Source organism: Ptychodera flava, chromosome 4 (genome assembly GCF_041260155.1).
Source record: "Ptychodera flava strain L36383 chromosome 4, AS_Pfla_20210202, whole genome shotgun sequence".
Classification (NCBI taxonomy): domain Eukaryota; kingdom Metazoa; phylum Hemichordata; class Enteropneusta; family Ptychoderidae; genus Ptychodera; species Ptychodera flava.
In genome coordinates, this window is record NC_091931.1 from 16,284,976 (window position 1) to 16,306,793 (window position 21,818).

The 21,818-nt window shown below is 38.8% G+C and overlaps 2 protein-coding genes across 2 annotated transcripts; one reads left to right on the top strand and one right to left on the bottom strand.

Moving 5' to 3' along the window:
- Positions 1-252: 252 nt before the first annotated feature.
- On the bottom strand, positions 253-8,057 carry LOC139131006 (ATP synthase subunit alpha, mitochondrial-like). The gene is made up of 11 exons (XM_070696904.1): positions 7,898-8,057; positions 7,391-7,463; positions 5,371-5,543; positions 4,852-5,025; positions 4,428-4,594; positions 3,835-3,983; positions 3,364-3,515; positions 2,066-2,290; positions 1,595-1,702; positions 1,338-1,482; positions 253-769 (listed from the first exon to the last, which is right to left on the bottom strand). The coding sequence occupies exons 1-11, from the start codon at positions 7,961-7,963 to the stop codon at positions 537-539; spliced, it is 1,665 nt and encodes a 554-aa protein (XP_070553005.1). The 5' UTR covers positions 7,964-8,057; the 3' UTR covers positions 253-536.
- A 35-nt stretch (positions 8,058-8,092) lies between these two features.
- LOC139131007 (tetraspanin-36-like) lies at positions 8,093-16,283 on the top strand. Its single transcript, XM_070696905.1, has 7 exons — positions 8,093-8,336; positions 10,736-10,927; positions 11,718-11,792; positions 12,060-12,152; positions 12,921-13,067; positions 13,374-13,457; positions 14,351-16,283. Exons 1-7 carry the CDS (start codon positions 8,277-8,279, stop codon positions 14,441-14,443), a joined length of 744 nt encoding a protein of 247 aa, XP_070553006.1. The 5' UTR covers positions 8,093-8,276; the 3' UTR covers positions 14,444-16,283.
- The last annotated feature ends 5,535 nt before the right edge of the window (positions 16,284-21,818 follow it).

The window sequence follows — 21,818 nt, forward strand, 5'->3', positions numbered from 1 at the left end:
TGAAAGGCTTACAGGTATAGGCAGTTGTAGATTGGAAAGCATTTTCTTCAGTGATGGAGTGGTGGATGGGGTATGTGTTTTGCCACATCAGTCCATTTCTGCAACATTATAGACGTGACAATGCCAGAGTGCACACTGTTCCTTGGCATGTACACAGAACAGCACATCAACTTGCCCATGAACTTGTTCACTTATAAAAATACAAACGCAAAATAGCGCTTCACCCTTGAGTAAATACACAACAGCACTCCATTTTTAAATTTACAGGGTATTTTTATTGTACCTGGCAAAATCCAAAAACTAACTTTACATAATATATCTGTGGACAAAGTGGTCATTTTCCATCATCTGCTGATGTAGTTCATTGTGTTAGTTTTTGTCCTTATACAAGCCATTTCAAACACACAGTAACACTCTAACATCATAAAATTTCAGTTTTTCTTGTGAGTGACATACAAATGCCGCAAATCCCACCAACTTTGCAAATGAGGGGTTTTTTATTTTAATACATTACAAACGAAATATTTTCTTTTTGTTTAGGCTTCAAATGTGGAAAGGAATTTGACAACCATATCTTTCAGTTTTGCTTCTGTGGATTCGCTGATCATTGCCTCTTTACGGATGGTGTCGATGAGATCAGCGTGGCTACTGCGGATGTGTTTGAGGAATGCCTCCTCGAATGCTGTGATCTTGTTGGGTTCAATTTTATCAAGATGGCCACGGACACCTGCATAGATGACGGCTACCTGTTCAGCAATGTCCATTGGAACTGTAATGAAATTGAGACAAAACATTAGTTTGTAGTATGGTTTCTTTTGAAAAAATGTACTGTATGGTCAAAAATTAATCATTATATTTTCCTTTTTCTTCAACTCGTAGAAAAACAGATTATTGTGTTAAAAAAGCATACTCTCTTGTGACAAATCCAAACTACACCTTTTATGGAGCAGCCATTTAACTTGTTGCAATCAAAGATTGGTTGGAAATGGGCCAAATTCTGAATGGACTTACAGCAAGAGAACACTTCAAAAATATGTTTGTTTGATATGATTACCATTTATTCTTCCGGTAAAAGTTGCTTTTAAAGGTGAAATTTAACTTGCCACTTTTCATATTGTACATTTTTTTCCAGTGTCTTTCACATGGACAGGTGTTCAAGAACATTGAGCTCATACAGTGAATGAACAGAAATCTTGTTTACAAAAGATACATTTATATGGGAATTATGATCTAGACAATCAATAACTATTCAATTTAATAGCACACCCGAAGCAGACTAGCAACAAAAGACTGTTTTGTTTGAAGTGGTCAGTGTCTGATGAATAACTGAACTTTACCATATTGTCCTTGCTTCAATAATTCTGTAAGTCTGACGCCTCTGTTGAGGAGGGACTGTGTGGCGGCATCCAAGTCAGAACCAAACTGGGCAAAGGCTGCTACTTCACGGTACTGAGCCAATTCAAGCTTCATGGAGCCAGCAACCTGAATACACAAGTGATACACATCCCTCAGTTAGGTTCATTCCTGAATATTACTAAAATATACAGAAGTTTTCACAATCGGAATTTTCCTCTGAGATGTGCACTGTACTCACTTGTTTCATGGCTTTGGTTTGGGCAGCTGAGCCTACACGGCTCACAGAAAGACCTACGTTGATGGCTGGTCGAATACCCTTGTAGAACAATTCAGTCTCTAAGAAAATCTGTAATTGACAAAACAGTGATACAGGAGATTTAAGTTATCATTAATACTGTATAGTTACTGATTTCTGGTTATATTTATGGTCAGGTTTCAGCTAATTTTGCTAAATTGGTTGTTATGTAACCACTTGTAAATATGTCTAATTTCAATTGTTTATGGCTATGCCAGTGATTTGAATTTCAGCTTTAAATATTAGACATTAAACTTCTGACACAAAGCTTTTACACTGAAAGTGTTTTGTGATGTTCACATCATGTGTACTTTGCTTTGTCTTACTGGTGGAAACAGTTTGTGTATAATTGTGTATGATTTGTCAATATCTCTGTAGTATTCGAGCAGAAAATATGGGGAGTCGGTCTCTCACCTGTCCATCTGTAATTGAGATCACATTTGTTGGAATATAGGCTGACACATCACCGGCCTGAGTTTCAATAACAGGCAAGGCTGTCAGGGATCCACCACCGAAGTCGTCATTCATTTTGGCGGCACGCTCAAGTAATCTTGAGTGGAGATAGAACACATCACCTGGGTAGGCTTCACGGCCTGGTGGACGACGCAGCAACAGAGACATCTGACGGTAGGCAACAGCCTAATGCAGTGATAGACAATGACATCGTGTGTTACAATTTTTTGGATATCAATGGGAAAGTAGTGAGTCCAGGCCACTGTTAAAGGTATACAGTCACCTGTAATCTAAATATGCCCATATATGGTCAAAGCGGCGTTCCTTGGTATTCAAAATGCCCATGTGAGAGCGCTGTTTTTAAAAAGCGGCCACCTGCTTAAAATCTGTGATTGGTTAGATTGTCTCTTTCCATCGTAACTGTGGCAAAATTGGAACAGATGACAGTATACCTTTAACTGTCTATGAAGCTCTCTCAGAAAGTGATACAATTCCAAAAGTTACTCAACACGTGCGTGTCGAGGCATTCAAAAATTACAGGGAATGACAAAAGTTACACACAGTCTGGCTTTTCATATAAAAGGGCTGTTACTGCTTTTATCCCTTGGTATTCCCATTCACTGAGTGAAAACACAATTTTTTAAATGCCACTTTTCATGTTCTGGGTAACATTTTGACATGGATATTTAATTTTCGACTTTCTTCATTTCAACACCTGTTGAATACAGAAGTGTATCACCCGCATCAGTGTGTAAGGCTCACTGAGGACAGAGCCTGACAATGGTTCAGGGTGATGGTGTTTCTCTAGCATGTTCAACTGGCCTTGCTTGGTGACAGAAACCACCAAACATGGAATCCTGCTTTGACATGCAAAATGTGTTTTTGACAGAACACTAATATAATCCTCCAATTCCCTACATGCATGTATATTGGGCCATCACACTATAGAATACAGCGTGTTGTACTTCACTTGGTTTTGAAGGAGTGTCACTAGATCTGAAGTCACATTTATGACTTTGCATATGCTTAATAATATATTGTTTTTTCCAGCTTGAAGAAACTTTGTGATAATGATCTAAACTTTACACTGACTATGATAATGTTACCAGTGGCAACTTTTTGACCAAAGGTGAGGTATATGCAATACCTCAGTACTTCTAAAATAGCATTTGTATATTCAAGATGGACAACCAATGACAGTGACTTACTCATAGACTGCAAAGCAGCATGAAATAAGTTAATGTGTTGCAGTGACTTACCTGTTTTGACAAATCATCATAGATGATAAGGGCGTGTTTGCCGTTGTCTCTGAAGTATTCACCCATGGCACATCCTGAGTATGGTGAGAGGTACTGCAGAGGGGCCGCATCAGACGCTGTGGCACTGACAACAATTGTGTATTTCATAGCATCTGTGAAGAACAGAAAGAATGCACTTCAATCACAATGAACACTAAATGCACTGACAGAGTTAACGATGTAAAATATTTGAGTTTGTGAAAACTCATAAGCCTTTGCTGGTGCAAGTTCCTAACAAAATGGCCAAGACATGTCTGCTTCCTATGCTGGAAGTGGTACCTGAACGACAGTATGATATGTTCAACCAATCTCAATGCAAGAGTTTATGCACACTATTTGCAACGCTGAACATCTAATGCTTGTACAGAGCGACAAAGTAGAATTTCCTCTGTTATGATGAGAAAAGATTGTGATTTCTGTAAAGCAACATACCTGCTTGTGTGAGTCTGTGTACAATTTGTGCGACTGTACTTCTCTTCTGTCCAATAGCAACATAAATACAGTAGAGTTTGGCTTTTTCATTTGCACCTTCATTGAATCGTCTTTGGTTGATGATGGTATCAATAGCTACAGCGGTTTTACTGTGAAAACAAACAAGGACAGCAGTGAGAATGGTATGGAAATTATAGTGATACTTTGAAAAGAGAACTGGCATCATTTCAAAATTTGCAAAATCTGAATATTACATTTTGCTCCAACACAGTCATGGTACCCAGCCCTTAATGACTACCATAATGTTGTAAAATTGCTGTACCAAACATACTATGTCCAATGAACATGTACAGGATCTCGTCCTAATTTTGTGGCACTCATGGCATATATTACGATATCCGGCACTTTCAGCATCCATGGTAGTGAATGGGCTGATATAGAAAGTCTCATGAAATGACGGACCTCATTCACCTTCAGGCATGGTTTATGTTTTAAGAATGTGAGTTCTTGGAGATGCTGTCTAAAACCAGCCTTATAGCTGTCAACAAAGTCATTGGATGGCCATAAAACTACCTATACGACAACTTGCTTACCCTGTCTGCCTGTCACCAATGATCAACTCACGTTGACCACGACCAATAGGCACAAGACTGTCAACAGCTTTGATACCTGTCAACATGGGTTCCTTCACTGAGATACGAGGAATGATGCCTGGGGCTTTGAGACCGACACGACGACGCTCTGCAGATTTGATTGGACCCTGAGAAGTTCAGAAATAGAATGCTTTAGCAATTACGGTTGTCTGGTAACCGCTTTGACAGTCAGTACAGATTTGAGAAAAGGGACACAAAATCTTTGCAGAAAGTTACTAGTGAAAGTAACTTGTGAGCTCTGACTCCTTTCTTTGCAACACTCCAGAGATCAACTTTTATCTCCAAGACATGTGAAATGTATTCTCTGCAAGCAGAGGCATCCTCTGTTTACAACATTCTATTGGGAGAGCAGACAATTTCTCACCTTTCCATCAATTGTATTTCCCAAAGCATCGACTACCCTGCCGAGCAACTCTTCACCAACGGGAACATCTACAATAGCACCAGTTCTTTTCACAATGTCTCCTTCTTTGATCAATTTATCATTACCAAATACCACAATACCAACACTGTCAGGTTCTAAATTCATAGCCATACCCTATAGGAAGTTTAAAGGAAACACATTAAATGATGATATCAAACCAATTAGTAAATCTAAACTGAACACCTATTACACAATATATTGCACCATTAGAACAGATGGAAAGGGTTTGGTGTTCATTGAATCTGTAGCAATCTAATTATCAATGCCATCAATAAATGATGAAAACTTTCAATGGTAGAGGACAAATATATTCAGTATCAGTAACATTCTTAGCGGAACTTTGTGGGCTTAGACAAATGAAAAACTTTCAAATACATAGATCACATATCCAATCTACTACAAGATCTGGTGAATCACATCGTGCACACACGAGTTTGGAAAGATTATGTATACACTCACCTTGAGGCCACTTGAAAATTCTACCATTTCTTCTGCTTGAACATTTTTAAGACCGTAAACACGTGCAATACCATCTCCTATTGACATAACACGGCCTGTTTCTTCTAAATCTGCTTTTGTGCTTGCTCCAAGGATGCGTTCTTCTAAAACTGATGATACTTCTGCTGTTCCACCTGCAAACATTTGAAAGCATCACACTATGAATATTGAGCAAACCTTTACAACAACTATGTGTCCGGCTTTAAGATATGCATGCACATGTAGGATTTGGAAATTTTATTGACATGCTGAAAAAGTTTCTCTCTCATGCTTCTGCTCTTGTCTTACCACAGGGTAATTTCTTGTTTCTGTTCTTTATTAATCTTGCATATTGGATTCAAAATAAATTTTTGTAAATAACATCAGGCTGCTAACAATAACTTAAGAAATCCCTTTGAAATCCTATCCTTATCTTGCCTTATCATTAGTTCTGGACTGGGTGGTATACAATAGTTAATATTGCCCTTGAGGCGCACTCAAATTATGTTAAACTAATTTCCTTGCAGCAAAACACAAGATACTAGACTTGCGTTATAAAATGTTGTCTAAAGGCCAATACGCACTATTGAATTCAACCTGTGCAAAAATGAGTTTTTTATTGTTGGTATCAACAATTTTTCCTTCTCGAGAGACTGGTTATGAAGACTTTATTTAATTTGCTTGATATAAATTTTTGACTTGTTTGACAAAATTTTCTGAGCATGGTAGATAAAACTTAACACAATCCTTTAAATAGAGTTGTTAATTGATAGGACTATATTTCATTGTTCTTACAGTTATTGTTCAATAAAATTCTTGATAATTTCTCTACATTTGTTGTGGCACTGATTCAGTTTGTCATTGGGAATTTCATTAGATGTTCAAATATAATACCAGACTAATGGCAGACAATAAAGTCGCTAAAGGCAGCCAGAGATGACTTTAACACTGTGATTCGAGTGAATATATTTTAAGGTTGAACGATGTTTAATTTTCTCATCAATAAAGCGTGAAAATACTAATAACCACCAACTTAAGATTGTCTGATAACATGTACATGTCAAATATTATGCTTGCAAAGTATATAGAAAAGAAATGAAGAAGAGGTGTTGAGATGTTGTCAGATATGCTCATAAGCAAACTTATCTATGATACTCGCAGAGCGCAATAGCGTTGATCGCGATTCCAGGTTTGTTACTAAATATAGCTGCACGCGCGCGACTTTTGGACAAATATGCCTGAAATTCGGACAAATTTTGTCGTTGCATGCGCAGCTGTTGTTGCATCTTGTAATCTGAGCCATCAATTCATACGAATAAGTGTAATTTTTAGTTGCCATTGTAACACTAGCAGGTTTTTGTAGTCGTTTATGTGGGGAAATGCAGACGAATATTTATTTTTGCATATTAATGAGAGAAAAACATGACGTCATTTGCGGTTTGTGCTATTCATGTAATACATCTTTAAACGTTTGCGATTACATACACATTTAGATAAACTAAAGGAAATCACAAAATGTATGATTCCAGTCAATCATTTTAAGGTAGAACGCACCTCGGGGACAGACATTCGGACTCTCAAACTTTTACAATTCTCTTCTGATATACCATATGTGGGGGTTAATTTTAAAGCTCATGGTGAAAGAAAACTTTTCACCAGCTTAGATTTTCCAAATTCGAAAATTTTTATTTTTCTCTATAGAGTTAACACAGGGATGGCAGCCATTTTGAATTTCAAATATAGGTAAATCTTGGGTAATTTGTTTCTCTAGTACCAACATTTGCACGGTGACCCCCTATTTTTATTCTTGATTTTGAAAGAGAATAATTGAAAGATCCCTTGAGGAAAGTTAGAGCAAAAGTTTAAGTCTTTCACTTTCGAGGTGCATACTACCTTAATGGGAGAGTAGTTAAAACTACAGCCATAACTGTTAACCTCAATGTGATAATAATAGGTCACATGGGCTGCTGTACAATAATGTGTTAATGGGTTGTCCACAAACCTTGGTAAGCTGGTCTTGATGTGTTAAAGTTTCTGTTTGCGACAAAAGCTGCAGCAGGGGTTCCCCGACATATCTGTAATTGTGAATAACAAAACAGTAATCAAATGTAAGACACTGAAAAAGAAGCATAGAGAGAACTTTTTTCACATGCATCGGTCGAGCTGAAGTTAGCAGACAGGTGTAGCAGGTACCGACGGCAGGACAGTGACCTTTGAACTGATTCATGAACATTTTTTATGTTTTTCAACCGATAACAGTTCCCTCTTGTATGCAATATAGCAAAATCAAACGTCTTAAAAGTGAAATATGGCTTTTGATGAAACTAGGCCTTCGAGGTAAAGAACATGAAAAATTCTGCTGTGAAAGATATGATTAAACTTGATAAAAGCATGGGCAAGGAAGCCATTGCACGTCCACACCGGCATCACGTAATTTTGCCGGTTGCACCGCTATTCCAATGTAACTACATAAATTTTGTGTAGGTAGCCCGTGTTTTGAATACGTTACCTTTGGGATTTGTCTGGGGAGCTGCCTAGCTAATGCAGATGTCAGACGCGCTGAAAGCATGGCCATTTTTGTAAACTTCACGGCCACGACCAGCCGACACGCAAATATGGCTGAACAAGATGGCGGTCAGGGGCCAGACTAGTTATCCCCGTGGCAAATTTGCAAATCGCAGAGAATGATGGGTAATTGTATCGTCATAGTCACATGAGCTGCAGATCAGATGACATAAAAAAGTTGACACTGGTTTGTACCGTAGTCGTCACGTCATACGTGAACATACTTCCAGGTGACATCGCTCCTCACTACTCTCAGCAAGTTGTCGGAATTTTATATTATAAACGAAGGAATTACAGGAAGATTCAAGTGTAAAGAAGCAAAAATGGGCGGTTGTTCTGTGACAGCAAAATGTGTAATGTTTGTTCTGGGGATATTATTTTGGGTAAGTAATTAGTAAAGTAAAAATCGCCATATTAATATTTTTCACACATCCTGTGAAAGCTAGTAATATTGGTAAGAATATGTCTGTTCGTGGTGCTGGTGTAAACTTAACATACACGCGTTGTCATTCACAATCGTCTTGATTTTGAAATCTGAATGTTTTCTTGTACTTTTACTGTACTTCATCATGTCTAGGCCTTAGTTCATGAGTTTCGGAGGAGCAGAGTCTCGCAGTCCCTCCCGTCAGTTTGAAGACCATCACAGATCATGCTCATGTCAAAGACACCATAACGTGCGGGCGCGGGCTGTTATACTAATATCGTGTGCATGTGAAAAGAGAAATAAAAATGTAATATGAGATGACCCCCCCGGGGATGACCCCCATACAACATCTGCACCATTATGACAAAATAAAATAAAAGTGTAAGCTTTGCCTATGGACCATTAGCTATATTACAGTATATAGCCATCTGACAGCAGACTCTCAGAGCTTAGATGCATGCCCATGGAATCTCACTGAAGCTTACCTGTTGGCATGGCGTATCGTGAACGTAATTGTAAGTTACTGTTATCGCGTTCAGTAATAATTAATCACAAAACCTTCGAATAATTCGACATTTACTCGGCTTCATCGTCAAGCAGGGCGATATGTGTTTCAAATACTTCCGTTTTCCTTTCCCATATATTTCGAAATAACTGCTGTATTATGAAGTGTGCTGTAGTGTTATTGCTGCTACATCGATGGTACATCGTAATGGATTCCAAACGTCCACCAAAGTTCCCTAGGCAGAAATTTCAAATATATATGCCTTCATAAATTTTTTGTGTCAGCCTTACTATAGACAGAAGAGAAACTACTGTCTATGGTCTTACCAACCACATAGTACAGCTTCCAAGTTCCAGACTTTTCTGTAGTGTCGTAAGGGCAAGGAACACTTCCCAACTGCCGTATTTTGTGTTAATATCTTCAAGGATCTAGGTTATTACTCTGTACATGTTTTCTTGTTTGTTATGAGAGGCCTAACATTCTGACAAACAGCAAGGACTAGCTTGCCAATGGAAGACACTTCACTATTTTGTGAATGTGTCAACAGTTTACTTCATGCTCACACCACTGTATGTCTATTCTATGCTCGTTTGTCCAGCTGCTTTTCAACCCTCACGACACGCGACAAGGGCTCGGTGGTTGACCAATAATTACACTCCCCAGTTTGCTTTCTGGCAGGGTTATGACATTTCTTCCCAACTGCAGAGCAGTCCACTAAAATGTGACACTATTGTTTCCCCACAACTTGTCCAAGGTTCAAGAAGTGATTAGATTGTATTGAAATCACCAGTGTAAGCTAACTGTTGCGATCATCAGGAGACCTACTATAAGCCTTTGTTTCTTCCTTCATGCTATGCATGTCATGCTATGTATTTCCAACATTTTTTGGACTTATGAACTATTGAACAAGTGACAAGAGCTATGTCGCATTGGCGTAGACAAAAAGCGAAGTATAGTGAAAAAAAATGTGACATCCTATGAAGCTTTGTTGCCAATAAGAATGCAAAATTGAGACTACATGATAATGTTATTTTTAATTAATCCCTGTTTAAGGATTAAGTTGATGGATTTGATGAGTTTTGTGTTATCAAACTGCAAACTTGCTTTTTTAAAGAGAGAGGGAAATGATTCATCCTTGAGATAAGGGAATCCCACGTGATTGGGTCACTTTACTGTGACTCATCGTAATTGGCCCTCAACAGAGGCAAAGGTCCTCATAAGGTTGGCACATGTCTTCGTGACCATGATTCACAATCAGGCTGGGGTGGGGATTGTCCCGTATTACGGAAGTTGCTATTATTTTGGCCGAAACCAACTCATACAGATGTTTTATCTGTTAGGATACACTTCAGTGGAATGTGAACCTGAAAATACTGAAAATAAGACACAATTGAAACTAGATGATTAAGCTGAGTCTGAAAGAAAAACATGGTTCACAATTGCAGTTCCATGGTTTTAGAAGTTTTACAAAGTGGTTTGTGTATTTTCATTATTTATGCATTAGAAAATGTTATTGATCTTCTACTATTTGGATATATTTTGAGCAAGTGTAGGTGTTCAAATTGTTCATAATTCCGTACAACTTTTATGAGTCCTGTTGCTGATGTGAGCTGTAAAATGTAAATTTTGTGAGTTTTGAAAACCTGTTCGTATACTTATACAGAATATTTGACAAAATTTTGAATATTTTGAGAGTGTCTTCAAACCAAAGAATGGTCATGCAGAATGTCACTTTGTATTGATTTACCCTCTTGAGGTGACATCTACCAGCCAAGAAGTCTTGTTGATATACTTGAAACTTTCATGTACAAGCACACCAATTCACATTCTGAATAAATGTTACCTATCCACAGGCTATAGCAGCTGGTCTTACCTACGTCAGCGTTTCAGTGTTCAAGACATACGATAATTTTGAGCACATAGATAAAGACTACTACACATTAATCCCAGCCGGTATCCTGCTTGGAGCAGCAGTTTTCATGTTCATCACTGGAGTCATAGGTTGTATTGGTGCCTGCAAGGAAAGCAAATGTCTCCTTGGAACAGTAAGTATGGCAGCAATAGACATCAAAGACTGTTTTTGTCCACTGCTCATAGTGCTTGGGTGAACTTCACGTTATGTGACAAATATTAATCCTCATACAATCAAAATAACAGAGTAAACTTGTGGGAAATAAATCAGAAAGTATTACATTTTTGATTCTGTGTGTACGCATTGAGGATGACTTTACTGCAAATTTACAGATTTGCAGCTAGTCTTTGATTTTCAGTGTCTCAGATTTATCCGTGAAAGACTTGAAAAACATGGAGTCTTCCTAAATGATGACTCCAACTGGGGCATTCTTTTCAGTAGACTATGATATGTTTTCAATTAATCCTAACCTTAAACTAACTCTGACCCTAGCTAGACCTTTACAAGGTCAAATTTAATGCGAGTCCGGTAAGGAATGTGTCTCAGTGAAATTGTTTTCAGATGGAGGAGGGAAAGTTAGGGGCCAAACAGAAATACCACCTCAAGTGGTTAGCTATCATTCCCCTTGAAATTCATTTTGACAAGCAGTTTCTGTCCCATCTGCATTTCTTTAACTTTGAAAGAGCTTAGCAATGTTATTTATGTGAAGTAGTGGTAGAGGTGGATGTCTGACATATCTAACGTGATGCCTGTGTAACTGGTATACCTTTTATGTACCTTGTGAGACAGACATCAAGTCCGTGGTGCTATTGTGATAACAAGGGCCAGGGCTCTTGTGCAAGCATGAATGAGAATAATGAATTACGGTTTTGAGATGCCTACCCTGCAGAAGTAAACAGAGAACCATGTTTTCTTCATTTCAGTTTTTCTCACTTATCCTGTTGATATTACTCCTGGAAGTGACAGCTGCCATCCTTGGATTTGTTTACAAAGATCAAGTAAGATATTTTCTGCCCTTGTAAGTCATACCACCAAGCCAAATGTTAATAATCACCAGGTCCTTGATTTCCTTGACAATATCTGTATCATGAAGGACCATATGTTAGATGTAAATAATACTGGGAAATTGATCAATGTATTCGAAGAATGAAAAATCCATCACCGTCTCTCAATGATAATTTTCTAGATTTGTAATCATAATTTTATTTTTCAGTACTTGTAATTACCAATAATTATTACAGATGTAAATTTTCCTTCTAATACAGATCAGGACAGGTCTTAAAGATGGTATGAACACTGCTATTCAAAATTATACAGATCCAAATTACGAAGATGCAGTTGATTCAATGCAGAAAGACGTGAGTATACGTTCATAACTTCTATACATTCACGCTAGAGGTCAGTAATGTTTGGTATTTTTCAATGACAAAGTTGGAGAGGTTATGAAGGGTAGAAATCTAATAGGACTGACTGACATGTAAGACAGACTAGACATGGGGACATCATCTGTCCCTTTTTGGTTTATTCACCTGCTTTGTTCCTTTCAACCCATTTCCGGATGTGAAGGTCCAACTTTGCTGTAGGGAACAATAGGATCAGGCCAAACCATTGGGTGAAAGTGTTAAGCTCCAATAATACTATTTCAGAATAGTGTTGAATGTAAATGTGTCCTGACAAGGTTGCAATTTTTTGTGTGTTTTGTAAGCTGGTTTGCATCAAAATTAAGTGATGTCTTCTGAAATGATTAAAATGGTTAGGCTGTTTCATAGCACCTCGTCTACAATGCAGCTTCAATGCTCTTCCTTGTATGTACACTTACATCCTGTTATTAGTGTCCTAGAGCAGAGCAGAGCCTGCAAACAATGTCAGCTTGCTAGGCCAGGACATTGAGTATGTTCTGAATTTTTGTAAAGTGTAAATGGTTACCAAACTTTGCCTTGACAATCTGATTTCAAATTTTAAAGCTTTGCGATTGCCATTTGTAGTGAGTAAAATATGTTTGATTTTCATTTGAATGATTGGAGAACATGGAAGACATGACATTCATTTATTTGTACAGTTTTCTAAAGGTTTATGTCAGTAATTTAAATGTGACTTTCACTGTTGATGTCTTGCTTTCTGTTCAGTTGAAATGCTGCGGTGTAGATAACTACACAGATTGGATGAAAACACCATGGTACAGCGAGCATCCTAATTCAGTGCCCACAAGTTGTTGCAAGAAAGACACCAACTGTACTGGAGATATAACAAAACCTGACTTACTATACACAGAGGTAAAACATGCTTTTCTGTCGTTATGTAATATATTCAAACTCAAGCATTCTAGATAGTTAACCAACTAGTTCAAGTGTAGAAAACTCTGTAAAGAGTTGGGAGATTTTGAAAAGGGAGGTGATCTTTTAGCTCTGTCAGAATTGTGGTTTGACATGTCTGGGCAAGGCAGACTGATACAAAAGAATTTTCAGATTTTATCAATACGGGTGTCTTGTCCAATTGCCACTGCTATGTGCAGTGCAGGCATAATTATATGTTGAGCCATACACATTTTCATATGCATGTTATTCCATTGCTATACTCAGGGCTGTTACTACAAATTGATTGATACCCTTGAAGACAACCTGAAGTACATCATCATTGCAGGAGCAGTGTTTGCCTTTGTCATGGTGAGTTTTTTATTGACGTTGGCAATCATCTGTTCAGTGATTACCTGTTTTCTGACAGCTTGTGTCTGTCATTATTTTCCTTATCATCTGATCAAACAAGACCTTTCTTACCAAATAGAAGTTTGTCAAGTATCTCTGTTTTGCTCATACAGTTTCCAAAAGTATGAGGAATTCAAGTTCAAGACTCTTTCCAGTACTATGTGTATTTCTGATATTTCAAAAATAAATGTAGATTTACAGGCAACTGACAAGCATCGAACAGATGACTATCAGATCTAATTAAATGGAATTTGCCAAAAATAGTTTCATTTGCAAATTAATAGAAAGTTTAGCATGCTTTTAAGTTACGTCAATATTGTTGAGGTAGATTGTGCCTTTGGGACAGATCTTTGGATCTCAGTAGTTTTGAATACCTTTCTTATCTACTGCCTGTGGGGCTCATTTTAAAGCTCCTTGAGTAAGAAAATTATTTATGATCATAATTTTTTAAAAATCGTGAAAATTTAATTTTTCTCGAGAGATGCAATATCGAATTTCGAATATTGGTAGATGTTATGTAATTTGTTTCTCTAGTGCCAAAATTTGCACAATTACCCCCGACTTTTATTCTTGATTTGATTAGAGAATGTTTGATAGTTTTATTTTGGAAAATTTTGAGCAAAAGTGCAAATCTTTCACTTTTTAGGCACATACCGCTTTAATGTAGATTGCTCAGAGTGTAAGTGATGTACCTAACTCACCTATGTAGTGTTGTATTCAAAATGACAGATGAGAACATTGTGAATATTACCCTATGTACCGGTTGTGTTCACACGGTATCCAAACACATTTTTTATTCTGATAATAATAATAATTACATTTTCACAATTGCCTGTTTGTCTCCTTTATTGCAGATAATTGGAATGGTATTTGCCTGTGTCTTGATATGCAGAACCAAAGAAGTACCTTACATCAATTTGGACTCAAGTGGTGGATACAGAGCGTAAAAAGAACATGTTCTTTGGCATCTGTGGATCTCTGTCCCATGCTGGTGTGAAGCCAGTCTTCTTCAAAAACAAATCAATAGCACTTTTTTCAAGTTAATACATAAAATATCTTCAGATTTTTTTCTCGAAATTCCAGTTTGTCACCTCTGAACAGGGTCCACAGCAAAGTTCACCAGATGTATAAATCACCAACTGTGAGCGTGCACCCAGCAAACCAACAAACTGAAAAGATTGACTTTTACACAGGTAATTCTACAAAGCGTAGGTGACATTACCAAAAAGAATCAGAGCAAAAAACTGAACAGTCTGTCATCGCAAACCTTTCTGCCACTCACATTTAAGCAGATTATTTTTAAGGAGAGTTCAACAACAGTTTTCACCAGACTATGATGAGCCAGAGGGTATATTTAGACCTTGAACAATTTTATCAGCTTCACTCTCACTTGTTACAACCCAGACAATCAGACACAAAACAGAAAGAATGTACAGATTACCTACTAAATAGTAAATCATTGCATAATTGTAATGTTGTAAAATTTGTCATAATTTTCAATTTACAAGAGACATCCAGGTATAAGTTATTTCATATTTCATATAAATTGACTATGTACTGTATTCGATAAATATGCATGACTTTGGAGTAATTTCCATGCAGTCTTTATGATTGAAATGATGCAATTTTGATGAGAAAAAATGCTTAAATGTCTTTCTGCGCAAATCCCGGGATATTCTTGATAACTTGAAATTATTCGTACATTTTAGCCATGGAAAGCCTTAATCTACACCTTTACAGAATGAAAAAAAAAAATGAAAACGTTTGATAATTTGCACTTTAATATTGTAACAGAAGATTAGGTATTTCAACTGTAGCATAAGGTTTCAACCAAATTACAGTGGACAGAAAAGGTAAAATGTAAATTTTTCATTATAAACTTAATCCTTTGTTCACCTCCATGTTGATGACTTACATCAAGAAAGGAACCAAAGTTTTTTTTTGTGACAAAAACCCACCTATCGGTACTTTGATAGAAACAATAACTTGGTATGTTCACTCAATGTAAACAGGTTCAGGTCATTTTTGCTTTGATTTGGCAAGCATATTAGCATAAATACCAGACACCAGCTATTTATATCAAGCATGATGGTGTTTTTTTGGGTTAAGTTTTCCATTTATTGTTGCCTTATGGGTGTCTGCAAAAAAATGATGTGCAGTGATACTGGTAGATTTCCCATGGTGTATGTCATGACACCCCCCCCCCCCCCCGCTTCGACAAATGCCCTGAACAAGGACATTCAAAAGATTATAATGACCCCTAACCTAACAATCAGCTAGACATTTACAATTATTTATTCCTAACACACAAACCTTGTGTTTATTCCAAACAGAGGCTATGTTTCTTTGGGGGTTCTTTCCACTAACTGTGATTTTCAAAGTGAGATAGCATAGCCTATGTGGTATCTTCACTGTTGTAGGTTTTGGAATATTCAAATCTGTATTTGTGACTATGATGAAGCCATAGAATCTGTTGACAGTGCTTATTCACTTGAACAGAATGTGTCCTAAAAGCTCTCTCTGAGGTCTATGCCAACAGACATTTTGCCCTAGTCTGAATTAGTTATAGGACTTCCTTGATAGCTCATGTCTGTCACAGCGAAACAACCCAGCCTAATTTTTGATTTGCATCCATATTTCTTCGAGAACCACAAATGCATCTTTTTTTATCTAAGAAATACCATAGTAGTGTGCCGTGATAGTAACTGGTTATGTTTTATCCTTTGTTATATCAATATAGTCTGCTGGAATTACAATAAAATTTTCATATGAATTTTGTCATAAAAACCTCAGTGTGTGTTATCTCATGTGGCTGCTTTATATCCCCACTGCAAGCTGACTGTGTAACAGATGCTGTTGATTGTGGAAGACCTTTTAAAACCCTGTGTTCACATGGACGCAGTAACATTTAGGAGATTTAGAGTGAATTATCCAGTATTTTCAGGAGCAATCTTAGTACAATTTTACCAACCAGCATAAAGAACATTTTTACACATGGTTTTGAGTAATCCATGAAGAAATTTGATCAGCACACAAAAAATAGTAATTTCAAAAATTCCCATGGTCTTTAACTATATTTCAGTAGGTATTTAGGCCTTGACATTGTGCCTGTACCCTGGCCTGCATGCACTTTACTCTCATATCAACGAATAAATGAAAACGGATAGGAAAATGCGCGCATAGTCCACCCTTGAGGGCGCACTGTGTAAGTGGCCAACTTATCCACAGCTCCACGCAGAACTTCATTGCGAAACCTTGTAACTCCGTACGCATGTTCCATTTGTTTGCTGAGAAAAACCAGAGTTGTATCATCTATTATAAGCTGTGTAATTTGTGTTCATGCAACGTGGACTGAAGAATGTAGGATTGTTCCTGTTTGATTATTGGCAGCAATGACACGACGAGGAACTAACGTGAACACATGAACTTTATTTGCAAGCTGGCCATGCCATGCTTGTCAACACCAGAACGAGGCTTACAGCCAAAACCTTTGCCATAGAGGGCGATATCACTACATCTCCCTTCTGAGATGAAGTTGTCCTTGCTGATGATTACAGAATTACAACTTTTTGAAAAGCAACAAATTTTATGTCTGATTTAAGACAGTATGTGTAACTTTTAACTTGAACAAACACAACAATTAAAAGTTTAGTTTAATGCATCGCCGCGAAGTCTCTAGAGGTGTAGAACAATATTCTACTGATTGTTCATGAGCATAAACATGTCTGAAAGTGGTTTTCTTGCATGCACAACATGAACATCACAAGTCTAATTTGCTCGGCGGTTTTACAACTCTTCCTGAACGAGTCATGTAGGGTTCACTAGTTTCCTGCATAAGCTGTTGTGCAGGTGCAACATTTTCACTGGCAGTAGCTTCCCTTCCAATCTCCTGTGGTTTGTGTGGAATGTCCTGTTTGAGCGCTCTGAGAGGAGTATTTAGTGGAATGTCCGTATTTCCTCTGGTATCTGCATGCGGAGATAGTTTTACGTCTTTACTTTGCTGTGATCGATATGTCAGGTGACGACAGTTACGTCTAAGTGTCCCTTTTGGTGTTTGCACAATGTACGAACGCGGGGTGCCCGCTGCACGAACAACAGTAGCGGGTATATTATCTCCCTTTACATACACTTTGTCTCCTGGTGATAAGCTCTTACGCTCCTGGACGCGATGACGAATGTCGAAGTTGCGTTTCTGACGGTTTCTCATCGACGACTCCTTTGCTCGTAATGCATCTTTATTGGGGAGGTATGGTTTCAATCTCTCAGGTAGGATTGGTACAGTGCTACGTATTCTCCTGTTGAACAACAGCTCTGCTGGTGAATATCCGTTTTCCAGTGGTGTCGAGCGATATGCCAATAAAGCCTTAGACGGATCATCCACTGTTTTCAGCAACTTCTTGACTGTTTGTACAGCTCTTTCGATTGCTCCATTTGACTGAGGGTAGTGTGGGCTACTGGTTACGTGTGCAAAGTCATAGTCTATTGCGAATTGCTGGAACTCTTCTGAGGCATACTGTGGGCCATTGTCTGACATTACAGTTTCTGGTACACCGTGGCGTGCGAAGATAGATTTCATACATCTGATGACTGTGAATGAAGACATAGAGTTGAGTTTTGACAGCTCCACATAACGAGAATAATAGTCCACAAGTGCGAGGTAAGTTGAGCCATTAAACTCAAGAAGATCAGTGGCGACTCTTTGCCATGGACGTTGTGGGAATTCAGTAGGAATTAATGGTTCAGCTCGATCTTTCTGACTTCTCATACATGTATCACAGGTTTTCACCAAATCGATGATTTCGCGACCGAGTCCTGGCCACCATATTGCAGATTTTGCACGAGCACGACATTTTGATATGCCCTGATGACCTTCGTGAATTCTTTGTAATAATTCACCTTGCATCTCCTTCGGAATTACTAGTCTACTTCCTTTCACAAGCAGTCCATCATGAGTGGTTAATTCTCCTCTGACATGCCAATATGGTTTCGCGATCGGGGCTAGTTTTGACCATTCTGGCCATCCAGTTTTGATGTAGAGTGTGATCAGCTGACAAGCTGGGTCGTTTGATTGACATTTGCGGATTTGTTCAATGCGCGATGAAGATGCTGGTATTCCTTGGTATACAGCATTTACATAAGCTGCAGTCTCCTCTTGGAGTGCAAGATCCTCTGTTGATGGTAATGATTTGATCGGCGCACGAGAGAGAGCATCGGCTGTTGTCATATTTCCACCTGGTACATGTGATATTGTGTATGAGTATCTCATCAATCTGAGGCGGAAACGCTGGACTCTGGGAGGTAAGTCTTCCAAATTCTTCGTCCCAAGCAAGGGTACGAGTGGTTTGTGATCAGTTTCAATATGAAAGGGTAGTCCTAGTAGGTAGTTGTTGAAGCGTTGACATGCCCATGTAATAGCCAGTGCTTCTTTCTCTATTTGTGCGTACCTTTGTTCTGTGCTGGACATAGCTCGTGACGCATAAGCTACAGGTCTCCAATGTCCGTCAGTCTGTTTTTGTGCCAAAACTGCACCTAGGCCAAATGCTGACGCATCTGCAGAGAGTAACGTCTCAGACTGTAGGTTGTACATGGTGAGTACCGGTGTTGAACTAAGCAATGATTTCACTTTGAAGAATGCTTCGTCTTGCGCATCAGACCAGTGCCATGCATTTTTCTTTGATAAGAGGTCTCTGAGGGGCTTTGTAGTCTCTGCCAAGTCGAGTGTGAATTTGCTCAGTTGGTTTGCCATTTCCAGGAATCTTCTTAATTCAGTGATGTTGTTAGGTTTATCCATTTCGATGATTGCCTTAACTTTGAGAGGGTCAGCACTGATACCATTTTCACCGATGATATGACCAACAAATCTCACTGAACGAACTGAAAACACACATTTGTCTGGATTTAAAGTTCGACCAGATTTCTCTAACCTGCGCAGAATAAGGATATCATCCATTTCACATACTACTCCTTCTAAGCCTTCGAGGATTCGTTGCATGCGTTTCTGGAAATGTTCTGGCGCTGATGAGATACCGAAAGGTAACCTGCGGAATGCAAATCTTCCGAAGGGAGTCATGAAAGTTGTGAGTAACTGAGATTTCTCGTCTAGATCAATTTGCCAGAACCCACTGTTTGCGTCAAGTTTCGAGAATACCTTGGCTCCCTGTAACTGTGCCAAAGTTTGGTCGACTGAAGGTATGGGATGAAGTTCCCGGTGTACTGCTTCGTTGAGTCTTTGTAGGTCAACACATATGTGAACACGTTCTGAGTTTGCTTTTGGAACGACAACCATGCCTGCACACCAGTCAGTTGGCTGATCAATTGGCTTGATTACCCCAAGGTTTTGCATTCGTGTCAGTTCATCCTTGACCTTTGACATGAGCGGTTGCGGAACTTGTCTGGGTGTAGTAATTGCGTACGGCCTCACATCATCTTTGAGGTTGATTTCATATTTACCCTCAAGTTTGCCCAGTCCAGTGAATAGCTGTGGAAATAGCTTTTTGTATTTCATGAGTTTATCTTGTTGCTCAGAGATACTGCTGAGATTAGCTCTGGACAAAATGTGTAGTGCTTCGATAGCTGGTCTACCAAGTAATGCTTGACTAAGGTGTTTCACAACATAAATGGTTTGACGTGATTGGGCAGTGTGTTTACGGCCACTACGGTTTGAATTCAAGTGCAGTACTCCTTGAATTTTGCCGATAGTCTCCAGCTTGGTTTGTCCTGGTCCATAAAGTACTCTATCTGTGGGCTGGAGTTTTGATCGGTCAAACATCTCTGTGAATGTTTTCTCCGGTATTGCTGTCACATCTGCACCCGTGTCAATCTTGAAGTGTACATTGGCACTGCAGAGTCTTAGATCCACCATCCACGGTTTGCCTTCAGTGGATTTGACTTCACCCAAAAATTCTGAGTCAAACTCAGCTTCTTGTAGAACGTTCATTTGTTTGGGTCGGCTTTGACTGCCTCTGGACCTGCAAACTTTTGCAAAGTGACCAACCTTTGAGCATGCGTTGCACGTGGCGCTCTTCGCTGGACAGTTCACTCTGTTGTGGTTTGGTTGGTTTCCACACCATGAACATCTAGAGTCGGAACTGTATTTGTTGTTCTGCTGACTGCTCGATCTTCCCATGGTGCCCTTATTACTGGTGCTTTTGAATTTTTGATGAAATTCGTTTCCCTTCATTTGTTGACTGCGTCGTTGGTTTCGTCGTTTGCCCGACTTGACTGCATCCATATTGTCGTTGCTGACGCTGGTTGGGTTTCGAATGGCATGCTGTTGGCTTTTCACAGCCTCACTTTGACGTGCTTGGTCGACTGCTTTCACTAAAGTCAAATCAGCATCCATTTGCAATTTCTCTGAAAGTTTCTCGTCACGCAGTCCTACAACTATTCTATCACGGATCATTTCTTCTCGTAAGGCGCCGTATTTGCAATGCTCGGCCAGTCCGTACAGTGCAGTGATGAAGCTATCCACTGATTCGCCTGGTTCTTGTTTACGGTTGTTGAATTTTGCCCGTTCAAATATGACATTTCGGCGGACGATAAAGTAATCTTCGAACTTACTTTTAACAGTTTGAAGGTTTTTGAGTTCCTCATCTGTCAGTCCAAAAGACGGCAGAATTTCATCCGCTTTGCTTCCATCGTATACAGGAGGGTGTTTACTTTGAGTGAGCCATCCTTTGTTGACAGCCCTGACGCAATGCTGAAGCGGTCGAATCGTTGAATCCATTTCGGCCATTCACTTGGCTTCGAAAAGTCGAATTTGTCTGGTGCCTGGACTTGGAACGCTGCCATGATTCTTTCAAGATCCCACTTCTGACACCATGTTTGATTATTGGCAGCAATGACACGACGAGGAACTAACGTGAACACATGAACTTTATTTGCAAGCTGGCCATGCCATGCTTGTCAACACCAGAACGAGGCTTACAGCCAAAACCTTTGCCATAGAGGGCGATATCACTACAGTTCCGATGAGCATGACTTCTTTTGAAAGCATAAAACGATCTGAGATACGACAGAACGGCAGAAATTCAGAAAGGCTGCTTGAGGCTACTATTGTATTCAGTTTGTCGGTACAGAAAGTAGAATACACAAAGTTACATATGTGTCTGATTAAATAGCAGCATGTAGGAATATATCGTTGATGCTGTATCAAAATTTCTGGAAATATTTCACTCTTGTGAATATGGCCCCTGGATTAGACGAAAACATGAAACAAGTCGTACAAGAATGATAGAAAGGGTCTTGCTGACAATATAGCACATGCCCGTGAGAAAAAGCGCGACTGTCACAAATATAAGAAACAAATGCTAGCCCATGAAG

Coding starts and splice junctions, on each gene's coding strand:
- LOC139131006 (XM_070696904.1), bottom strand. CDS start 7,963: ATGGCCATGCTTTCAGCGCGTCTGACATCTGCATTAGCTAGGCAGCTC. Junction 5,026..5,370: donor AATTTTCAAGTGGCCTCAAG/GTGAGTGTATAC, acceptor AACTTCCTATAG/GGTATGGCTATGAATTTAGA. Junction 770..1,337: donor ATTGAAGCAAGGACAATATG/GTAAAGTTCAGT, acceptor ATTTCATTACAG/TTCCAATGGACATTGCTGAA.
- LOC139131007 (XM_070696905.1), top strand. CDS start 8,277: ATGGGCGGTTGTTCTGTGACAGCAAAATGTGTAATGTTTGTTCTGGGG. Junction 11,793..12,059: donor GATTTGTTTACAAAGATCAA/GTAAGATATTTT, acceptor CTTCTAATACAG/ATCAGGACAGGTCTTAAAGA. Junction 13,458..14,350: donor CAGTGTTTGCCTTTGTCATG/GTGAGTTTTTTA, acceptor CCTTTATTGCAG/ATAATTGGAATGGTATTTGC.